This window comes from Mustela lutreola, chromosome 13 (genome assembly GCF_030435805.1).
Source record: "Mustela lutreola isolate mMusLut2 chromosome 13, mMusLut2.pri, whole genome shotgun sequence".
NCBI lineage: Eukaryota > Metazoa > Chordata > Mammalia > Carnivora > Mustelidae > Mustela > Mustela lutreola.
The window spans coordinates 17,899,110-17,924,066 of NC_081302.1; the positions used below are offsets into that span (position 1 = coordinate 17,899,110).

Genomic DNA, 24,957 nt, shown 5'->3' on the forward strand with positions numbered 1-24,957 from the left:
ACAAATAGATTTGAAAACATCACTGTGTGAGGTTATATATCAAGTGTAGAGAAAATATAAGTTTTAGAGAACTAAAAGGGCAAGGAATTAAAGACAAAACTGAGAGGAATACCAGAATGTAAAAATCTCGTATGACTTAGCTACAGAAGCTGTCATGGTTCCCAACAGGGCGATGAGTGTGGGTGGCTCAAATAGACTGGGGATGCGTGTTGTTGAAGATAAGGAGATTGATAAGCTGTAAAGCCAGGCTGTTGGATGTATTTTTCACAAAGACACTAAAGTCGCCGAGAAAGATAGCCGGAGGAACAAAACCTGATAGCTTCTTGCTAGAGCTTTCCTTAAAATGCAGATGTGCCTTCCTGGAAAATGGAGGAACTTAGGACGTCCTGACATGAATCTCACTGACGTGATCAAGTATTGACTCAGAAACAGCCAGGCAGAGTCAGGAGAATGTCAGCCACATCTGGCGCAGGCCCACAAAACTTCAGCTAATTTAGATGATTCTTTTAATGCACTTTCCTTAGAAAAGGTGGCACGGTATGAATTCCTGAAGGACTATTTACCTTTTATATTCCAGATGTTAGAAAAGAATAGCCTGCTCGCCTAGAAGGCTCAGTGGATGCCAGCTATCTCCCTTCACTATTAAGAGGCTTTCTTCTTCTTCTCCTGGTTTACAAGGATACAAATGGGTCAGACACTGCAAACAAGCAAATAGGCTTTTAATAAGCTTGAATTTTTGGTAAGATTTCAAGAAAACTCTCATAATGTCCACCTTATATGTTACTTGCTTTAATGCGTTCAATGCCCCTCCCCATATTTTTTTTCTCTGAGTATATTCTCAAAACATCAGTGGTTTGGTGATTACACATTTTACCCTTTGCTGAATCATTTTCTCTTATTATGAAACATACCCACGCACGTGTAGGCAGCTACGCTCAGAACCCGGACATGACTCCCAGCCAAGACCTGCATCCCCCCAACCCTTCGACACTTCCACAGTACGTTCCGCCTAAGCAATTTACATATGTTCTCTCCTACCATCTTATTAAAATACATACACATACAAAGATGTGATCCACATGATATAGCACACTAGTTTAAAAAAAATGTTGAAAATCATTTTTAAAGATTTTATTTATTTATTTGACAGGCAGAGATCACAAGTAGGCAGAGAGGCAGGCAGAGAGAGAGGAGGAAGCAGGTTCCCTGCTGAGCAGAGAGCCCGAGGATGCGGGGCTCGATCCTAGGACCCTGAGATCATGACCTGAGCTGAAGGCAGAGGTTTCAACCCACTGAGCCACCCAGGCACCCCTGAAAATAATTTTTAAAAGAGCTCACGTTTCTACTTGTATTTTGGGAACAGCTGAAGAGGAGTATAATGCAAAACACACATCTTTACATTCCTCGTTTTCATCCATTTTCCTTTTCTCTCAATCCCTTTAGTTCCTAACCTCCATTACCACCCGTGAACAGTGTGTACGTGTTCTTTGTCCCCAGACCTAACTTAAATGCATCCAGCAGTCCCTATCCCCTTCCTTCTTGCTTTTCAAGTCCTGATTCCCTCTTGTCATTCTGCAAATGTGGCCGCACTAAAGAGCAAATCACCTGTCACTTGGCCACCAGCAGGACCTCTTCAGAGAACAGAAATGAGGAGAGAACAATGAGCAGCCAAAGCTAGTAGCCCTATTAGCAAGCAGAGAGACGGAGCTCCTGGTAACCGCATACATTAATAATTTTTATCCCCCAGAGGAAAACTCTGTAAGATAAACTGTGTTGTACTTGTGTATGACAGTACTTAAAATATAACTCCAGAGGAAGTACCCTAAACTTACCCATGATATGAACCTACAGGAATGAACTTAATGAATCAATATTGAGAAGCTCTTTTCACCGATGTCTTGTGGTCTTAGCCAGTGATTTCAGAGTGCTGCCCCAAAACATACTTCTTCCTGATATTTGCTTTCATGAACCCAGGTAGACACAGCTCCATATTGGATCTCAATATAACAAAAGTTAAACATCTACTTTTAGCCAACTTTAATTTGAACAAGTTTAATCCTAACATTTACTAATATCAAATATGTGATGGGCACCTGGGTGGCTTGGTTGGTTGAGCAACTGTGGCTTGGTTGGTTGAGCAACTGCCTTCAGCTCAGGTCACGATCCTGAAGTCCCTGGATCAAGTCTTCACTGGACTCCCTCCTCGGTGGGGGGTCTGCTTCTTCCTCTGACCTCTTCACTCTCATGCTCTCTCTCTCTCTCATTCTCTCTCTCTCTCAAATAAATAAGATCTTTAAGATAACATGTGAAATAATCTGGCACTAGTGTGCACTATAAAGTGCATGATTGGCAGGTGTTGTTTCACTTTCCTCTTTTCTCATAATAAAACAATGACTCATTTATGAAATGTTGCGAGAAGAAAGAAAAACCTAAACTCTTGTTTATCAACTAACAATACTTTAGGGAAGATAACACCTCCTTCTTGTTAGTTTAATACTGAAGCATTAAAATCAATATGCCATATACTGGCATTAGGTAAACTACTCTTTGCTAAGAATTATTTTTAGAATGTTTCATCCTCAAAATAACTAGACAACCTTGAAGTGTCATCAAACAAAAGTGTACATTTAAGAAGAAGCCATGCTGTAACAGTTACAGAAAAATCACCTGAAGGCTGTCACTCCTCTGAATATTGTAAATGTTGGCCTTGGTCAAATTAGATCATCAGAAGTCTATAAACTTGTACTATATTGCCTTGTCTTTAACAGAAGTACTTTCTCTGGTGTCAATTTTGAGATCATGCCCTAATTTTTTATGAACCGACAAAAAAATAACCATATGAAATCAATTTTGTCACTTAATATAGAATATTGTTGAAGAATATCATCATTCAGAGGCCCATACACAACACCCCAGCCGATGCCCAGGAAAGGCATTTATATCACAATGCAGCACTGGGAAAAGTTTTTCTTCTTCAGGAGAAGCTTCTCCTTTAATTAAAGTAAAAAATGTTTCAATGATGCTATCCTTACTTTAACATTGCTACTAGGAAACTAAACCTAAAACTATAATTACCATCCAGTTTCCTTTGGACCAAATACTTATATTTTTCTTTACCTTAGTCTTGGCTTTCTATCTATTTATAAATTTTCTGTACTAGTATTTATATGTCTAATTTCATCCACTTTTGGTTTTGCACTGTGTTTACATTGTATTCTACTAGGTTTTATAAAACAATACAGATGTTGTATAACTGATGAAACATTTAAACTTTGTGCAGTAAAACTAGTTTGATTAGAATTGTTTAATTTAGTCAGCAAATACATGGATGAGTGGATTCAACTTTCATAGGCTTTTTCTATATGCTTCACATTGAATTATGTTTTATTTATGCTTTGGTATAAAGTACAAAATTAATACCATAAAACATCAACATCTTACCTAGACAATAAGGGGATATTTAATTTTTAATCTCTCTCCTCTACACCTGAGAATATAGAAGTCTAGGTAGAAATCATTTGGACAGTTCTTCCTCTCTAGGGTCCTTAGGTACACCCAATTTCACGTATATTCACACATACACTTTTCATAGAAATAAAAAGACCTTCTCATATTCCTGATTGACTCAGTAAAAGCTACTAATTCATAATTATTCATCAGGTATTATGCTTACCATTTGTAATGCTGTATAAATCAGATGAAAGACACTATCCAGTGAGTGACACAGACTATTAAATAAACTAGAGAGGCATCCATAGGGTTCTATGAAAACAAGGAACAGAGCAATGCAGAAGAATGTTAAAATGAGTATTCGTCCTTCCACTCCAAAGTCAAGGGCAGAAAAGAGAGCTTCCTACAAAGACACCCTGTGCACAGTTCTGTGGTGTAAGGTAACATGGGCCACAGGGCATCACAAGAAGTCTGACATCATTAGAAGAATGTGTGCACGTTGGGTACCATTTGACGCTTGAGCCTGGAGAGGTGCTCAGGACTTAGTTGTGTTTCATAGCAAACAGTCAGAATTTCTATTGAAGACAGAGGAAAACTAAACTATCTTTACCATGGGACTATCAATCATAATTGTATTTTAAGAACATTGCTGTATAAAGGTAAAGAGAGATTGAAATTGAATAGGGGTGGCACCAGGAAGATTATTAATGAACAGAATTAATGTCCTAATCACTGATTTGGCAGGAGGTATGAAAATCAAAGATTAGACCAGAGGAATGAAGAAAAAGAATGGTCCGAATTTGAATGAAAGATGTAGAAAGAATAATATGGGTTGGATTATGCAGGGATTCACTGAGATAAGGAATTTAAAAAGGGAGGAATTTTGGAAGAATAAAAGATTTCATTTGGGGTTTGTTTGATTTTGAGGAATAAGTAATATACCCAAGGCAAGATTTTAACAAACAATGATATACATGGGTCTAAATGTGAGCAAATTGCTGCTCAAGGTACAGGCTTCCAAGTCATTCCTATTTAACTGTGATCAGTTGCCACAGATGTGAATGAGATCATCCAAAGGGAGTACACAGTGAGGAGAGAAAATGGAACTGAGAGCAGAATCCTTTGCACTAGAAGGGTACAGGTAGAAAGAGAAAATATCAGAAGAACCTGATGAACACCAATCTGAGAGCTAGAAAGAAGGTAAGGGAAGAATTATATCATAGAAACCTAGCTAGGAAAGGATTTTCAAAAAGCTATTTTCTTTCTCTCTTTTTTAAAAGATTTATTTATTTATGTGCTTCTGGGGGGAGGGGCAAAGGGGGACAGAGAGCAGGAATCTCAAGTGGATGTCCTGCTGAGCAGGGAGCCTGATGTGGGGCTTGATCTCACAACCCTGAGATCATGACCTGAGCGGAAACCGCAAGTTGGACACTCAAATGACTGAGCCACCCAGGTGTCTCTCAGTAAAGGTTTGATGGATAGTGTCAAATCACACAGGAAAATACCCAATGTATTCAAAGACCCAGTGGTCTAGGAAACACAATCACAAGGAGTTGTAGAAGTGGAAGGATTCCAGGAAGTAAGTATAGCATGAAGAAGTGGATACAATCAACAGTAACCACCTCCTCAAGACAACCAGCTATACAAAGGAGATCACATAAGAACAGAAAGATATGTAGAGCTGGCAGAAAGTGCTGGAGAATTTTCAACTTCTTAATATGATTAGGGAAGAAATTTATGGAAAGATCTTACAGGTCTAGACGAGAGTGGAAAGACTTAATAGAGCACTTAAAGAGGTGACTTGATGTCTCTGAAGAACAGAAGCTTCTGCTGAAGTAGAAGGTAGGCATAGAAGGTAGGCAGGCAACCAATGCAGAAATGCTTTTATGTTTGGGGCTTGTAACAATGGTCACTGAACAATGGTCACTGAACAATGGTCACTGAAAAGGGGTTAAATACAAGACTCTTACGAATTTTTATACATGAGGGTCTAAACTTGAAAAGGACTGAGTTGGAAAATAGCAAGCAGGGAGACGATTACCTGGGAGGGTTTATATGAGTCAAGATACTACAGTTGTAACTATGGGTAAGATTCAAGGACAGGTATCGTTGAATTAAGGAAGCAGCGAGTGTGGCATGATAAAGGCTGAGATGAATCATCTCTGAGCATTTAAGTCACAAGATGATAGCAGATGTATGCATTATTACAAATACTGTGAACCATGTTCCAAGATATTCAATAATGTGAAGAAATGCCAGCAAACTATAATTAAGGTTTTGTGCAGGAAAAAAAAGACTTTAGAAGTGAAAGCTATAGCTTATGAGTGGGTGTGGGAGCTGACCCAAGAAGCAAGATCCCAAAGTGGAAGCAACAGTCACTAAATCACAGGAGGTAGGAAAAGGTAAGGCCAGGGAATTGGTAACAGCTACACAAGGCACTGAGGACCTAAGGTCTGTGATAGTGTTTGTGTGTTCACAAAGGTTATGAACCCGATGGCCAATTCTGATGACTACTGAAGAGTGATTAGGAGGCCCAACTGAGAAGAGGCTGATGTCAGTATCCCTCATGGCATTGTCCTTGATGTAAGGAGACTGAACTAGTGTGAGTAAGAGTGTCAAAACAAAAACAGCTGAATGATAAACCCACCCCAGCATTATGGTAAATTGCATCTAGAGGATAATCATCCTAGGGGCTACAAATGGGCACTTTTGAAGGTGAGAGGCAGCCATTGAGTTTGGGTAGAGAGGTACAGGAAGCAGTGTAAGAGACAACAGAGATCTAAGGGAGAGAAAATATTACAGTGAGAGAAGCAAGTATGATTAAGGAAAGGGAAAGGACACAGCACTTTGGGGAAAAGAAGTGTGAGAAGATACACTTTTCTTTCTTTTTTTAAAAGATGATTGATTGATTGATTGATTGATTTTAAGATTTTATTTATGTATTTGTCAGAGAGAACACAGCAGGGTGAGTAGCAGAGGCACATTGAGCAAGGAGCCCGATGCAGGACTCGATCCCAGGACCTTGGGATCATGACCTAAGCCAAAGGCAGACCCTTAACTTACTAAGCCACCCAGGCTTCTCAAAATTTATTTATTTTAGAGAGAGAGAGAGACCACGCCCTGCATGAGCAGGCATAAAGGGGCAAAAGGAGAGGGAGAGAAAGAATCCCAAGCAGACTCCCTGCTGAGCACAGCGCCCAATACATGGCCCAATATCACCACCCAGAGATCATGACCTGAGCAGAAACCAAGAGTCTGGTGCTTAACCTACTGAGCCACCCAGATGCTCTGAGAAGATACATTTTGACTGATCAAATGATCTGACTGATGATGACTGCTACCTACCATTTCACAGAAAGTTGAAGAGATGTAACTGAGTTCACATTGCTAACGTTTATGGAATCAGCCCCCAAGTACAAACTTACAGTCTGAAATATTAACAAGTCTGCTAAATTGCTGCTCTGGTGACAGACTTGAGTCACAGTGGCATCCATTTGCTGAAAAGCTCACAAGAGAGCTCAGAATAAAGGTACTGTACTGTGTTCTAAGACTCCAGAGTAGGATGCCCCCAAATGTTTTTGACCTGAATCTCTGCTAGAGGGAAATTGGATGGATTGTTAAAGACTGTGCAAATAATGAACAACCCAAAACAATTTAGAAATGTCCCTTTGTGTAGGATATTGTAAATATTCTTTGGCTGATGATAATTTAATACCTTTCATGTGTGTAGAATTCTACATCTGTATCTTTCATGTCTATTTCCGTACCATCCAGCTACCTACACTTCTATCAAGTTTGACACTGCTTTGCCTTCTGCTAATATCAGTGAGGATCTGGGGGAGTGGTCTTTTATGCAAAATCGGTGGTTCCATTTCTTTATCAAATCTCCTCCACTCTTCTGTGTTCCTCTTCCTTTTCATGCCACGAAACTACTCTCGACAGTTTCTTCTCAATTCTAGAACTTCCTCGTCTTATTGTCTTCCCCACACTTTCTTTGCAGGCTTCTTTTAATCTCATGAAGAATATCACTTTTTTGTGCACTGTACAACTTTTCAATGCAGCATTATAGCTGCTGCTCGATCATAGATAAAGGGGAGGGGGAGTGTGAATTTTGGGCTTCTTACCCTTTTGACTGAAACTTTCAATCCATCTTTCAGAAAATCTTTTCATTTTGAAGACATGCGCTCTGGGAATGTGTCCCCGTGAAACCATCCAAGCCTTCAGAACATGGTACTTCTTGATGCTCGATTCTAAAACATCTATTAGGAAGTAGGGCCATGATCCCAGGGGCATTTACTTTTAAGTACAAGACTGACAAAAAGTCTTTAACCTTACTGCTCTTTATGTTATGGTTATATTAATAAAAAGAAACCCTGTTTGTTCCCTGAAAGAGGTTACTGGAAAATAATGAGCTACCAATTTCTTTTTTTTTTTTTCCCTTTAGTATTACTCAACAAGTGGATTAAAAAGTCATTTATTTAACAATTTGAATGTGAAAGAAGCATAATGTAATTCAGGCAAACATATAAGAAAATATAGAGAAATGAGGAACTATGAAAATCATAATTTCAAACCTTTCCCTCTCTAAGACACATGGTTTGTATGATCTCACACAGATATGTGATAAGCAATTTTCTTTCTAGAATCTAACGTTCTCATTTTGGGAAACTATTATCTTGAAATGAAGCATTTTCTGCTTTTCCCTTAAAGTATGATAAAGAAACATGATCATTAATTAGACTCAGCTACCTATATGATTTAAAGCTTAGTTTTATTGATTGGCTTAAAGAAATTTATTGGAATGTGACATATTTATAAATTAAGACAAAGACGATGCATATATTCTTTACTGATTTCAAAATACAAGACATCTCTTAATTTAATAAAATTAAAGAATGCAAGCTCTCAAACTTCCCCCATTAGATGTAGTATTAAATCAGTGAAATAAAAGGGATGGCAATAGAAAAAAAAAAAACTTTTGCTGCCATTTGAAATATGTTTCAATATATCACATGTAAGTTATCTTGTATCTATCTAGAATTTAATGATTAGGAACTTATTTATGTAGAATTTGGCTTGAAACTTGAAAGAGACCTTAAAACATAATTGTTAATTATGTTCACTTTTAGAATCAAATGTCTCATACCCTCTGAAAGTTTAGTAAACTTCATAAAATGGTAGTAGAGACCAAGAAATAGAAAGTCTCCATTAAAATGTATCATGGAACTTGAAATATATTTGTGTTACTAATGTTAGCATGCCTCTCATCCTCTCAGTCAACTGTGACATTGTAGATAATGGAGTCCTTGACATTGCTGACAGTATTTCCAGGTAGAAACTTGCTTGAGATGAGAATTCTTCCCAAGGACTTTTTTTTGGGGGGGAGGGGGTGGCCACAAAGGGCATGTCGCCTGATGGAATATTCCCACTCAAAATTAACAGCTAATAATATGAATGAAGGTCTCAGCAGAATATGTCAAGCAGATCTTCCTGGCATTAGGCCAAGGGAATCTTTCAAGGATTTTGTGGAGTTTCTCCAGAAAAAAAAAAAAATTAGAAAAATAAAAATAAAAAAAGAGACACAGGCACAAAATTTTTTTATAATCTAGCAGAATCATGATCTAGATTTTTTTTAAAAAGCAAACTGACAAACCAAAACATAATAAAAAACAAAGCAAAAATTAAATATGAGTTATAAACTTTATTTTACATAATGCAGAAACCGTGCATACACTCAGATGTGAGCGTATGCCATCGGGAAAACATCAGCACCCCCACCCCCAGGCCACCATGTGCACCGAATCCATTTAAACAAAACTGAAGAGGTTTAGTGTTGGCTTAGGGAGGTGTCACTTAGGTTTTGGGCTCAGCTTCTACCACCCCATAAATTAGTGAGGTGTGGCTAGAGTTCCGAATTTCTGCCTAGATATATGCCTCCTATCTTTAGAAGTTCTTAGGAAAGGCAACTGCCCCATGATGTTCAATAACTGGGGATCCAGAACTGGGGTTCAGACCAAACAGTGAATTACATGTTCCTCACCACAGTGTGAAACAAACTCACCTTTCCAGGTTCATTCTCAAGACTGGTCTGCTATGAGATCTAGTCAAAGCTGGCATATTTCCATTTCCCTTTGTGTTTTGTTTTAGTTCCCTAAGTATATGTTATAGCTTGCACTTGGAATACGCTTTCCCTGTCATCTCTGTCAATTTACATATTCTTCAAAGATCTCCTCAAATCTCTTCTATGCCTCTAAGCCATAGTATGTCCCCTGTCTTGGCCTGTCGCCCTGTGCCTACCCTCAAAAGTCTATAGCAGGTCACGTCATCTCTTTTTACTACCCCCTCATCGTTCTTGCCTCAACAGCAGTTTGGTTCAACTTTTTGAAAGCCTTCCATCCCAGCTGTCTCTGCTTCTCCAGCCATCTGGCCTCTCCCGACTGTTCCCACAGCTTCTCTCCTCAAGGCCTCCACTTGCTATGTTCTGGCCATGGGCTGCACGCGCTCCCACTGTTCACACACTCTGAGGTGAACTGAGTGACACTGGAGGAGATGGGAATAGGAGAAAAGGCACGACTACAACAAGTCTGGTGGGAAGGAGTTCCAGCAGTCATGGTCTCAGTCATCTTCCACAAGACGGTGTTAAGTTCTGTGATCTCTTCAGACATGGAGGATAAAAGGTTTTTTTTTTTCTTTTTTTCTTTTATTATTTTTTTTAACTTTGAACCTGTTTGCAGAGCAGCATGTTATTTTTAGGTTAGAGGCTCTGGAGAGTCCGAAGGAAATTGTGACATCCTCCACACCTAGCACGGGGACCTATTTCTAGTGTCAGTGTGGGAACTGGAACCTGATGCAAGAATTTTTTTTTCTTGGATTTCCTGGATTGCTCTGCCATCCAGGACAACTTGACCAACTGTAATAACAGTGTTCTAAATAAAGCTCGAATGCCTGCACTAATTCTCCTGAATGCTCCTTGATTTATGTGGTGTTTACTAAGCAAAATGGATATAGCACTGCGCTAAGATTTGTAAAGCTGGTATAAAGTAAATATGTATTTGAGATTAAAATTCAATTGAGGAGGAAAAGACAAATGCATTAAATGCTTTAGCAATTAAGATTTATTGAGCAGTTGTGTGTAAGCCAGAAAAAACTCTATGGATAAAGATACAAATAAGGTATCATGCCCTACCTCCAAGATGCTCAGGGATCAGTAATAGGAGAGTCATATACTAACAAATTATGACACACTGTCATAAATAGTATAATGGAAAGTGTTCCACTGAATTCATTGTAAATGAGCTTACAATACATTACAACATATTATCTTAACCAAAACAGAAGACTGAGGCCTCAAGAACATTTAAAAGAGCTTTACAGTATGCCTTTAACACCAGAGTTAAGGCAGCTTCATTGAGGAAAATCATTACCCTGCAACAGGAAATTTTATAGAAGCCAGTTAGAGTCAAAGGTACAAATAAAAACTAGAGTAAAGGCATTGAATCTCTAGCATACAGTCTGGAGTGAAAACACAGATGGCCCTCCTCGACTAGTCCAATAAAGCCATGCTTGATTAATGCCCAGAGACTGGATTAGGGATCTGCCCATAAAATTGCCCCTCGGGAATACAGTTGAGAAGGGAACAGCTTATTGTCCACATAGAAACTCAAAGGGGCTAAGGGCCAACTGTGTGTCCTACTGGAGAAAGTATGGCTTAAATATCAATCTCTGTAGTTACAAATGAACCAGCTGATTTTGCACAGGCATCTGACATCAAAATATTCTGCATTCAAAAATAACAAACCCATAAAAAAGATTTAACACATAAAACAGAAGAAAACTCGGAAAAATCTCCTTTTTATCCACAAAAAAATATGAGCCATAGCTTTTAGGAAAATGGAAGAGCATGCCAAAGAGAGAAAGGTGGCTTTGAGAGACACTGGCATGGAAAGAGAGTAGACCTGAAATAAGACTAGAACACAGGAAATCCAAAATCCAAAGTAAAAGAGGATTTTTCCTTGACTTCTACTATATTTAAGACTGCAATTACTTTTCCTTTTCTCTTTTTGTGCCTGATTATTTTTGCCTATTATTTTATTTATTTTATTTTAATTTTTAAAAAAGATTTTATTTATTTACTTAACAGAGAGAGAGAGAGAGATCACAAGTAGGCAGAGAGGCAGGCAGACAGAGAGAGAAGAGGAAGTAGGCTCCCTGCTGAGCAGAGAGCCCTGGGATCATGACCTGAGCCGAACACAGTGGCTTAACCCTCTGAGTCACCTAGGTGTCCCTTATTTTATTTATTTAAAAAATAACATTAGCTGTCTAAATTAAAAAATTACCAAAAATTCATCTTTAAAGAATTAGAAATAAATATAATAAATATATGTAAATAAATATATAGATATGAAGAAAATATCATTTTCCTTAGACATTTAAAAGAACTACATAAATACAAATTTATTATTTGTCAATTTTCTCCAAAAAAATACAAATTTGATGGAGCATTTTTTTTTAGCTTTTGATTTAAAATATTAAATTTAATCTGGAAGAATAAATATTGAAAACCATCTAAAAAAGGCTGCAGAAAGCTGAGGTAGGTTTGTAATGACAGTAATTAAACAGTGTTGTACAAATACAAGAATAGACAAATCGATGAATTTTTTCCAAGGCAGTTTTTGAGATTTCAAGTTAATAGAAGAAGAAAATCCTATGCAGCAGGTAATGCTGAAAGCAGGATAACTAGTTAACTAGCTGGAAAAATAAAGTAGTTTCACACTTCAGAATAATTTCATTTAGACCCAAAAGACTACCCAAAGAAACACCTAAAAGAAACACCCAAAAGAAAATATAGGTAGATATTTATCTGACCTTGAGGTAGAAAATGCATTCAGACTAAAATCCAAGAAGAACCCAAAGAGGAAAATACTGACCACTTTGGTTTCATATAAATTGTAAAGCTCTATAATATCATTCACAATAAAATATAAAGATATGTTGCTAACCAGACAAAAATTTGCAATATATTTTATAAAACAAAAGATATACAGAAGAATTTGGGCTATCGGTAAGAAAATTTCTTTAAATGGATAAAATCCATGAATAGCAACAAAAGAATAAAATACTAGAGCAGAGGGATTTTATAGATTGAAAGACTAAAGTAGTTGTTTTAGGTAAAGTTATCTGAGACCATATCTTTCTTACTTCACTAGTTCATATACATTTATTTTTTTGATTTATATTTATTTAGATATAATTGACATACAACATTGTATAAATTTAAGGTGTACACATAAGTGTTAACTCAAACTACAGCAGTTATCACATATATATGTATTTATATGTGTATATATATGTTTATGTATGTTATCATACATATATATATGATGACCTCTGTGGTGTGAGTTAACACTTATGTCATGTCACATAATTATCAGGGGGTTTTTTTTGTGTGTGTGTATATTTGTGTATGTGGTGGAAACAATTAAGATCTAGTCTTACAAGTTTATAATACAGTCTTGTTGTTTATAACCATTCTGTGCATTATATGTTCAGGACTTATTTATCTACTGTATCGTTAAACATCATCTCCCTAATTCTCCCAACCTCCAGCCCACAATAATTAAATTCCATACTCTGTTTTTACGAATTTGGTATTTTTCAATTTCACATATTAGAGAGATCATAAAACATTTGTCCTTCTCGGTCTGACTTATCTCACACAGCCTAATGCCCTCAAGGTCCATCTATGTTGTTCCAAATGACAGAATTTCCCTCTTTCTCAGGGTTGCATAATATTCCATTGTATGTAAATACATATCTCATCTTCTTTATCCATTCATCTGTCTATAGACACAGGTCAATTCTACATATTGGCTCTTGTAAATAATGTTGCAATGAACGTGAAAGGGCAGATATCTTTTTGATTTCCTGTTTTCATTTCTTTTGGAAATATACCCAGGAGTGAAACTGCTGAATCATAAGGTAGTTCTATTTTTTAAAGTTTTGAGAAACCTCCATACTATTTTTCACAGTGGCTGCACCATTCTGCCTTCCCATCAACAATGCACAAGAGTTCCCTTTTCTCCACATCCTTACCAACATTTGTTATCTCTTGTCTTCTTGATAATAGCCATTCTGATGTGGGAGGTAATACATACACTTCACAGAGTCTATATAAGCTCAACAATTGACAGGGACTAGAAAAATGAGCAAAAATGATGTTAACGGTTTAGTGGGGAGACTGACATGTGAATAAAAACATTCCCGTAAGAGGCGACTACGGTAATGCAAGTCCTTGTAAATTGACAGGTGAAAAGTGAAGTGGGACTAGATTCACTTGGGAGCATCGAGAAAGACGTTGTGCTCAATAGAGCATTTGAGTGGACACCCAAGAGGAAGACCAAGGAGGATAAATAACACTGAAGAGAGTTTTCAAGGTAGAGAAAATGACTTCTGTACAATGAGAAAAGCATGAGGTTTATGTGGTTTTAAAAAGTATGTTGTATTCAGATAATAATACAATTAACTCTAAGACTCCAGAGGTTCTGGAGAGACATCTGCTTCAAAGCTCATTCAGATACTTGGCCAAATTCAGTTCCCCGTGTTATAGTAAGCACCTCCCCCACTTTATGGTCTGTCAGCTGGAGGCCATCTCTGCTCCTAGAGACTACCTACATTCCTTGTCATGGTTTCCATGCAGACTACCCAGCAACCACACTACCCATCTCTATGACTTTCCCATCTGCCCTATTTCTCAGATACGGACTAGAGAAAGCTCCCAGCTTTTAAGAGCTCATGTTACTACATTGGGCTAATCAAAATAATACAAGATAATGTCCTTATCTTAAGATTTTTAACAGAGTCTCTTTTGTCATGAAATGCAATGTATCCAAAGATTGTAAGCATGGAACACCTTTGGGGTCTTTATTCTACTACCAGATTAATCAAGAGTATAAATGGGGGGAGGCAGGGAAGGATTTTATGGGGGAAAATAATGAGTTCTATTTTGAACATGTTGAGTTTGAAGTGCCTGTGGGAATTCTGGGTGGATATGTTTTGAAAGCAGTTTTATATACAGATTTGGCAGTTCTGGATAAAAGTCAAGCTGATAGTATAATTTGGCAGTCATCATCTTATAAATTGTAAATGAAGCCATTATTATATATGAGAGGTTTAGTATTTTGCCCAGGAGGAGATTTCAAGTCAGTTTATAAAGTTAATATACTGTGATGCTCTCAATAGTAGGATCATGTTTTATTCATTTAGGCATTAGCCTGGGATCAAACTCTTATATTTGTTGAATGAATAAATGAATGAGTGAATGAATGAATGAAAACTACAGAAACTTGTCCTCTAGGACTCCATCTTGTTTTATAGCTCTGTGTGTTGGTGTTCGCACGTGTGTGTATGTGCTTGACATAGCTCAGAGGTTTTCAAAACACTTACTATAGAAACAGAAAATATGTTCATTGGAGGAACACTTTAATTCAGACAAATTTAAGCATTTTTGATAATTAAAGAGATAGAAGGCACTCTTAGATTTAAAACAGTATTGTTTCATAGAAGACGTACTGCAACAATGAACTCATTATTTTATTAATAGTAAGTCAACTGTACATAATTTATTCAAAGCATGTTCTTCTAAACTTCTACATTTCTAAACTACCAGGATTGGTGAACAGGAGCACACACACACTTAAACACACATTTTAATGTTATTTTAATTTAGTTAATCCATTCAGACACCTGAATAAAAACTATACGTTTTTGATTAGAGAGACCATCCATCTATTTTCTTCTCTTCTTGAATCCATCAAGGAGAAAACACTTCACTAATGGTATTTTTTTTTTTTTAAACTAGTGACAGCTTTCCTCTATGTTGATGTTTTACATGGTTTTTAGAAAATCGATGATGTGTAATCTTTTTTAAGATTTTTTTTGTTCCCAAAGACTATTTTTTGGGTAGTCTTAGGTTTGAAACAAACTTAACAGAATGGTACGGAGGTTTCACATAAACTTCTCCCCTCCCCAGCAACACACATACCCATGCCTAGCTTCCTCCCCTAGCCATGTCCCCCACCAGAGTGGGGGACAACTGATGAACCTATACTGACACATCATAACTACCCCAAGTCCAGAGTTTAGATTAGTGTTCACTCTTACTGTTGTATATTTTGAAAGTTTAGACAAATGTACAACATGTATCCATTAGTATAATAGAATACAGAGTATTTTCACTGCACTAAAAATCCTCTGTGTTCTGCCTATTCATCCCTCCCCTCTCCAGAGTATTGTCTCCAGAGTTTTGCCTTTCCCAAAATGTCATATAGTTGAAATTACAGTATGTAGAATTTCCAGGTTGGCTTCTTTTACTTAACAATGTGAATTCAAGTTCTCTCCATGTCTTTTCTTGGTTTGATAGCTCATTTTTGACAGTGCAGAATAATAGTCTATTGTATTGATGTACCACAGTTTACTCATCCATTCTCCTATTGAAAGACACATTGGTTGCTTCCAAGATTCAGCCATTATGAATTGCCTAATTTTTTTAAAAGACATTAAAAAATAGTCTGAGGTAATTATATTTAAATAGGTCTATTCAACACAATGAGAAAGTATCTGCAAAATAATAATTACAAATAAGTAGAGCAATCCATTTACAGCACAAATAATTAATATAAGGAATGGAAAAAAAAGAAGGTTATTTGTCATTATAAATCTCACAGACACTAAGAATGGATAAGGGAATATTAATAACAAAAACAGCAGTACATTTCAACATAAAATATAACTCAAAAAAAGTAAAGTTTGAATAGTCTCATATGTATTAACTAAATCAAATCCACACTGAAAAACCTTCTCGTCAAGAAAATTTTTGACTCATATGGTTTTACCACAATTATACCATCCACTTTAAGGATGATGCAACACCAATTTTATACAAATTCTTCCAGAGAATTACAAAAAATTACCCCCCCCCCCAAAAAAGAGAAAATAATAGCCTCAGGTCAACATCATCTCTGTATGGAAAAACCCAAGACATTACAAGAAAGATAGCTACAATCTTTATCAGAAATGTAGTTGTTAAGATTTTAGATAAAATATTAGAAAAGTGACTTCAATGGTACATCAAAAGTGTAATCAGTGGGAGTGACATCAGCAGATATAGTAGAATAAAGATTCATGAAAATTTTCTCTTCCATAAAAAAAATGGGAGCTTGGCAAAATTGTCAAAATCCAATTTTCAGTGCTTTGGAAATGGTTTATAACAATCTGAAAAGGTTTTTTGTTTTTTTTTCTTTTCCGAGAAGAACAACTGAATCTCAATAAGAACAGTGAGCTTTCTGGTGAGTTTTGTGATTGATGGATGCATGAAATTAAATGCCATGCTCATATTCAGGGCTCCATTTATATGCCCATGAAGACCTGAGGAGGACTCCTCTCTTACTTCTGGATGAATCTCAGGAACTACACAAGCAAGAAGTGAATGGAAACTAGTGGCCACTTATGACAATGAATACATTGTTTATAGAGTTATGGAATTCATTTCAGACAGTCATTAATAAACAGCAACACAACGACAAACATCAACAAGGAGAGAAAAACCCTATAGAAGGACAAATTTGATTTTGAGTTGCAACATTGTATACTTTAATAGGTCCAGTTTTCAATAAAACAATACAGCACATGCAAAGAAACATGAAATCACTGTCCATGCACACAACAGTGAACAGTTAATAGAACTATCCCAGAGGAGGCTGAGATGTTCAGTTTATTAGACAAAAAATTTAAAAATTCACAAGAAAGGCTCAACAGCCAATTTCAATGAACAAAAGAAAGAATCAGAAAACTTGAAAATGGGTCGCCTGGATGGCTCAGTGTGTTAAGCCTCTGCCTTCGGCTCAGGTCATGATCTCAGGGTCCTGTGATCAAGTCCCACATTGGGCTCTCTGCTCAGCAGGGAGCCTGCTTCCCCAACTCTCTCTGCCTGCCTCTCTGTCTATTTGTGATCTCTGTCTGTCAAATAAATAAAAACCTTTATAAAAAAAAAAAGAAAGAAAGAAAAGAAATCTTGAAGATAACCCATCAAGATTATCCATTGTGAAGAACAGAAAATAAAAAGAATAGAAAAAGTCATAGAAATAGCTCAACTGTCCATTAAAAAGAAAGAAAGAAATACAAAGAGAACAAACTAAATCCAAAACAAGCAAAAGAAAGGAAATAATCATGATCATGGTTACAGTGGAAATAAAGGAATTAGTGAGTAGAAAAGCAAAAGAGAAGAATTAATGAAGCCAAAGTTCATTATTTGGAAACACAAACCAAGACCCCCCCCCCAAACCTTTAGTTATATTGACCAAAAATAAAAGAAAGAAGACTCAAACGACTAAAGCAAGGAAAAAAATGGGAGCATCACTATCCACCTCACAGATACAAGAAGAATGTAAGAAAATCTATGGGGGCACCTGGGTGACTCAGTTAGTCGAGCATCTGACTTCAGCTCAGGGCGTGATCCTAGGGTCCTGGGAACAAGTCCCACATGGGGAATCCTTGCTCAGCGGGTAGCCTGCTTCTCCCTCTCCCTCTGCCACTCCCTCTGCTTGTTCTCTCTCTCTCTCTCTCCACACACACACACACATATATATATCTGTCAAATAAATAAAAACTCTTCAAAAAAATCTAGAAAATACTACAAACATTGATAAGCCAACAAATTAGATGACCTACATAAAATGAACAATGTCCTACGAAGTCACAAACTACCAAACTGATCCAAGGAGAAATGTAAAATCTGAATGGATCTATAATAAGTAAAGAGATTGAATTAGTAATCAATATGTTTTCTCTAAAGAAAAAGCCATATGGCCCAAAAACTAGATGGCTACCCTGGTAAGTTCTACCAAATGTTAAAAGAAAAATCATCACTAATCATTCACAAACGCCTCCAAAAAATAGACAGGGAAAGAACACATTCCAGCTCATCCTATGAAGTCTGATACCAAAATGGTGGCAAAGATATTAAAAGAAAGAAAAACTATCCACTAAATATCTCTTATGGCTAGAGAAACAAAAATCTGTAAAAACAAACAAACAAAAAAACTATCAAATCAAATGTAGCAACATATAAAAAGGATTATGTATCATAAGTGTGAGTGATTTATTCCAGGAACTAAAATAAATAAAATATTTCCATTCGAAACCACACTTAAAAGAATGACAAAAGAATAAATTTAAACTAACAAAGTATAAAATTTGTACAAATGAAAACTACAAAGCATCACTTAAAGAAATTAAATGGAAAGACATGTCATGTTCATGGGTCTGAGGGCTCAATATCGCTAAGATGGTAATATACCCCAAAGCATTCTTCAAATTCACTACCCATGATCAAAATTTTAGTTGACTCATTGCAGAAATTGACAAGCTGTTCCTAACATTCATATGAAAATCCAAGTGTGATAAGAGAATAATAGTTCCCAAAAAGATGTTCAGGTCCCAGAACCTGGGAAGAGTTCAGTTTACATGACTAAAGAAACTTAAATATGATTACATTGAGGAGTTTCAGTTCAAGTAAATTATCATGGATGACCTGAGTTGGCCCAGTGCAATCCTTATAAATGAAAGAGGAAGGCATGACTAGTAGAACCAGAGAAATAAATGGGATGATGGAAGATACTGGACTGATGCGAGGAAGATACTGGACTGACTGATGGTAAGTTGGATCACAAGCCAAGGAAGGGAGAGGCCCTCTAGAAACTACAAAATGCAAGGAAACCCATTCCTATCCAGACACTCCAGAAGGAATGCAGCCTTGCCACTGACACCTTAACTTTAGGCCATTACCTTCAGCACTGTAAAATCATAAATTTATGGTGAGTTGATATATCAGCACTAGGAAACTAATATAGCCAAGGACCCAGAATAGCCCAAGTAATCTTGAAAAGCAGCAAAAAATTTGAAAGACTCATACTTCCAGATTTCCAACTTTTTACATAGTTAATATAATTTTATCAATGTGGTGCTGACTTAAAGATAGACATAAAGGTCAATGGAATAAAATTGAGTATTCAGAAATAAACCATTATATTTATAGCTAACTGATTCTTGACAAGGGGGGCAAGACAATTCAACAGGGAAATAATAGTGCTGAGAAAATTGTATACACACATGCAAAAGGATGAAGTTAGATTCTGACCTTATATCATATACAAAAAGTAAGGCAAAGTGGATTGAAACCTAAGTGTAAGAGCTAAAAGTATAAGAGTCTTAAAAGAAAAGATAAGTAAAAATCTTCACAACCTTGGATTAGACCAGGGCTTCTTAAAGTAACACCAAATTATAAACAACAAAAAATGAAATGTTCTATGCATACAATAAACCAGCAAGAAAGTGAAAAGACAACTCATAGAATGGGAGGAAATGTTTACAAATCAGATACCCCATAAAGGACTTGTATTTAGAATATGCATACAACTCTTAGAGCTAAGTCATGACAAATGAGAAAGGGATTTGAGGAGACAGTTCTCCAAAGAAGATACACAAATGTGCAAAAAGCACATGGAAAGATGTTCAATATTGTTAGCCAGGAGGGAAAAGCAAACCAAAATTATAATGGGCCACCATTTACCATTCACTAGGGTGGCAGCGTGGAGACAATCCCTCATGTATTTCTGGTGGGAATAGCACAGCTACTTTGGAAAACAGTTTTGCATTTCCTCCCCAAAGTTAAACTTAGAGTGACCAAATGTCCCAGCGATTTCACTCCTAGGTATATACCCAAGAGAATGGAAGACATATGTCTACCGGAAACTTGCACACAAATGTCTGTAGCATCTTTATCCATAATAGCCAAAACCCAGAAACTGCCCAAACGTCCATCAACTGAATGGATAAACCAGTGGCATGCCCACGTTTTATCAACCATAATAAGGAATGAACAACGTGCTTCACCAGGAATGGAACTTGAAGACATTTTGAAGTGAATAAAACCAGACACAGAATGTATTGTGTGACTCTGCTTAAACAGGATGTTCAGAAACAGCAAATCCATAGAAACGGAAAGTAGACGAGTCACTCCCGGGGGCTGGGGAGAGGAGTTAATAGGACCTTACTCATAGGAGGTACAGAATTTGGTGTTTTTCAGTGATAAAACTGTTCTGGAATTTCTGGAGATTATTACATCATTTTATGAATATACTAATCACTGAATTGTATATCTTAAATGGTGAACTTTATGGTATATGAATTATAGTTCAATAAAAAACTATAATAAATGAAAACAACAGGTTTATTCCAATAATACAAGATTATTTTAACCTCATAAAATCAATGTAATTTATAGTATTAACTGTTTGGAAGAGATAATCTTATCTCAAAGGAAGCACAAAATTGTATTTTTTTAAATGTACAAATGAGGAATAGAACAGAATTTCTTTAACCTGATTAGAGATAGTCATAACACCTAAAACAAATGTCATAATTAATAAGGAGGTATTGAAAGCTTTCCTTCCAAGATCAAAACAAGACAAGATTCCCCAGCCAGTTCAATAAAAGAAAAATTAAAAAGTGCCTAAGTATTGGCAAAAAAAAGAAATATACTAGTCATTATTTGCAAATTGCATTGTATGCACAGAAAAAATTAAATGTTAGAATTGATAAGTACATGTAGCTAGCAAGATCACTGGTTGAGATATCTGCATATAAAAATCTAGGGAAACATTTCATTAAACTAGCAATAACCAATTGGAAAATAAAATTCTATATATATGATCAATGTTTTGTTAACTTCATAAAATTGATTAGAATTTTTTTATATGTTCTGGAAAGTTTTAATAATTTTTCAAATTATTTAAATAATGTTAAATGTACCTCTCCAATAAGAACAACAACAACAAAATACTCAAGTTACTTGGGATTGGGGATGTCCGCAGAGGTATTAGGACTATCTCATTATTGAAGACCATTTTTAGATACAAATCATAGACTACTAAGAATGTCTTGATTCCCTAAGTATTCTTTTTTTATTTAGCAAAAATTGACAAGTTTCTTATCTCTTACCTTTTTTTTTAAAGATTTATTTATTTATTTATTTATTTGACACACAGAGAGAGAGAGAGATCACAAGTAGGCAGAGAGGCAGGGGGAAGCAGGCTCCCTGCTGAGCAGAGAGCCCGATGTGGGGCTCCATCCCAGGACCCTGAGATCATGACCCGAGCCGAAGGCAGTGGCTTAACCCACTGAGCCACCCAAGTGCCCCTTATCTCTTACTTTTTAAAACGTAACACAAGCTTAGTTAAAAATTTGTAATTAATGCAGACTAGTAAAAGGTAGAAAATGAAGATAATCTACCAGTCTCATTTTAACAATAACCACTTATGACATTTGGGTATATAGCCTTAGGTACAGGTATGGATGTGCACACATGTGGCTATGTATATACATATGGATATATATATATATATCCCTGATATATTTCTCCTCTGATATATATATATACATATATCAGGGGAGAAATATATAGGCAAATAGAAACAGAGACTGATATCAAATACAGTAGGCATTATATTTTATAAACTCTTTTGCCTTTGAAGTTAGACAACTTACAGAACTTAATAGACATAGTAACCAGAAACCCTAGAGTTATTTCCATATTTTCACATTTCTGAGATGACACATTTGACCAGTAAACATTCATTATGATCAACTATACAATGTTGCTTGGAGTCCTTTCCTCCAGCTGCCATGTTAGGTTGCAATAATAATTGGCAAGTGTTTGCATACTACTTGGGAATTTAATAATCGTTATGTCAGATTTCTTCTGTTCTTAGGACATATGACTGGAAATTAAGATTTTGTTTTCCTGCAACTGGATGGGGCACATGTACCAGCATTAAAGCATTACAATTAGTAGATCCCCAGCTTGAATTCTTAAGCAATCCTTATAAATACTACCCTTTTTCTTAATACTGTCTTCTGTTCTCATTCAGTAACAACAGAGAACACTCAGGAATTTAAGCCACACTGCTTCCTCATTTAAATAGATAACTTGCCCCTCAAAAAATGACCTTCAAGTTTAATGTTAGAAATGGAGCTAATAGTTACAAATACTTTAAGTAAAAGACTATGGGATTTTTGCAATGTTTTAACAGGATGTTTAAATAGAAAGATTTGGTTCTTGTGATTTTCCCCAATAGTGATTACAAATAGTCTCCTCTTTCTTTACTATCTTTGAATGGCATATTTCATTTCACACATCCTTTTCTTGTTGCCAGAACCCTAATATTGCTAAGGGAGTAAGCTTACCTAGTGAAGTGTTTGTAAATGTCAACTAGCCAACAGATATTTGGAAGCCTATGAATGTTCAACTTTCTAACATTTGATTAAAGTCATCTGGAATTAATGTTCTCCTCTTTCTCCTCTTCTTACTTCAAAAAAAAATTGTACAGAAGTTGATACAAAATGTATTAAGTAAAGCTGGTATTTAACCCTCTTGCATTGATGTAAGAATTACATGCACATAAAAGGGGGGGCATTTTTACAGTACTCTGTACACTTGCTGTCAAGTTACTCTTTGATATATCTGCAATTTTCCAGTGAAACACATCTTATTTATCTTGGATTAGAAGCAAGCTCATGCATGTCTAGCAGGATTCATTTTTCACTAAAGAAGCACTATCCTGAAACAAATCATATGTCCCTCAAACCAAGTCTGCTTGTTTTCATTTTATTTTCTCAGCCTGATTAGTCAACATTTGTGAAAATGAGTAATTTGAAAGATGATACTGAAAACTGTATAGCATTGGCCCACCCCTCTCTCGGAAGAGGGGCTAATTTTCCTCTGAGGCCCCAGGACTGTGACATAGGGAAATGGAGAATGGGGAAGGGGACATATTAACTCTGGAAACCTCTACTCTGGAAATCATAGGATAAGCTGCTGGTCCATGGAATAAGAAAGCCAATAGATGGGACTCCTGGGTGGCTCAGTGGGTTAAGCCTCTGCCTTCAGCTTGGGTCATGATCTCAGGGTCCCGGGATCGAGTCCCCAGTCGGGCTCTCTGCACAGCAGGGAGTCTGCTTCCCCCCACCCTGCCACCTGCCTCCATTTCTGCCTACTTGTGATCTCTCTCTCTGTCAAATAAATAAATAAAATCTTGAAAAAAAAAAAAGGAGGAGGAAAAAAAGAAAGAAAGCCAATAGATACCCTGGGTGACCACCACTTTATAGGGTGCTTTGCTCTTCTCTGGGATCCATTTATCTTTTCTATTTTCTTTTGTTTCTCTTTCCAGGTTTGTTCTATCAAAACTGAATGTAAAAAATCTGGGTAATTCATCAACATCCTCTCACATTCAGTCATACACACCCCCCCAATCCCACCATCTAACATTCATTTAGCAGGTATTTACGAAACCCCTTCTTTTTTTTTTTTATTTTATTTTTTTTTAAAGATTTTATTTATTTATTTGACAGAGAGAAATCACAAGTAGATGGAGAGGCAGGCAGAGAGAGGGAAGCAGGCCCCCTGCTGAGCAGAGAGCCCGATGCAGGACTCGATCCCAGGACCCTGAGATCATGACCTGAGCCGAAGGCAGCGGCCTACCCCACTGAGCCCCACGAAACCCCTTCTTGATACAAATCACTTCAGAGGGCCAACTGGACATAGAGCAATTAGCATAGCCCAGGACTACATTAGCATATGGCAGCCCTTAGCCTCTAACATTACAGAGTAACTTCTGTTTTCACGTCCTTGAGTACTCTATCCTTCCCAGGTCCAAAACTTTCCAGGTTTTTCTACCATCTTTCCCCCTTAAGCTTCTGCCTCCATTTTTCAATTTCTATCTGTTCTATAAAAATTCCCCTTCAAAAGAAAAACTAATCTTCCACTAAAAGTGGAATATTTTTTAAATTTTATTGGCTAATTACTTAAAGTTCAAACTCTTTAGCCCATACTTAAAATCCTGTATTTTCAAACTCTTACATATTCAGTTACTGATATTCAAAATGATCATACAGCTACAGGCTTGCAAATTATTCACTACAATTGACAGGATGAATATGTAAAATTCCAAGCATCTTAAAAAATAACTAGCTTACACTAGTTCCTTCAAAAAGCAATTAATAAAATGTATACTTTTAATAAATATTTCTGAATATCCATATATCAATAACCAAACTTGTTAGCTGGAAACATAGAAGAGATCAAAGATCTGGTCAACTGACCCAATGTATAATTTTGAAAATGTAAATTTAATTTGTTCCAGATAAATGACCTCTCAAAAAATAACCCATTAATAAAGGACGTTGTCAGGAAAGTAAAAGTTATTAGGGGACTTTAGGAGCCAAAACATATGTTTGATTTAAACCTAGGAGATACAGAATGATAAGAAGAAATCAGGTTGGAGCTAAATATCCATGAATATTAAGGTTATTCTCTATTGGTTTGGAGTGCTCATTTACACACCAATATGCAGCTTTAGGAATTTAGGGACTCATTAACTTTGCGAAACATGGAAT

At 36.5% G+C, this 24,957-nt stretch overlaps 1 protein-coding gene across 2 annotated transcripts in view; it reads right to left on the bottom strand.

Annotated features, from left to right (window-relative positions):
* The window catches only part of GPC5 (glypican 5), a 762,590-nt gene that overhangs the window by 139,040 nt on the left and 598,593 nt on the right, over positions 1-24,957 (bottom strand). Inside the window, exon 7 of one of the 2 annotated variants that reach the window (XM_059144300.1) lies at positions 15,742-15,985. The exons of the other annotated variant lie outside the window; for it this stretch is intronic. Coding sequence (XP_059000283.1) covers positions 15,968-15,985 — 18 coding nt within the window. The 3' untranslated portion in view covers positions 15,742-15,967. Of the gene's footprint in view, positions 1-15,741; positions 15,986-24,957 lie in introns of those variants that run through there. 2 annotated transcript variants of the gene reach the window in all.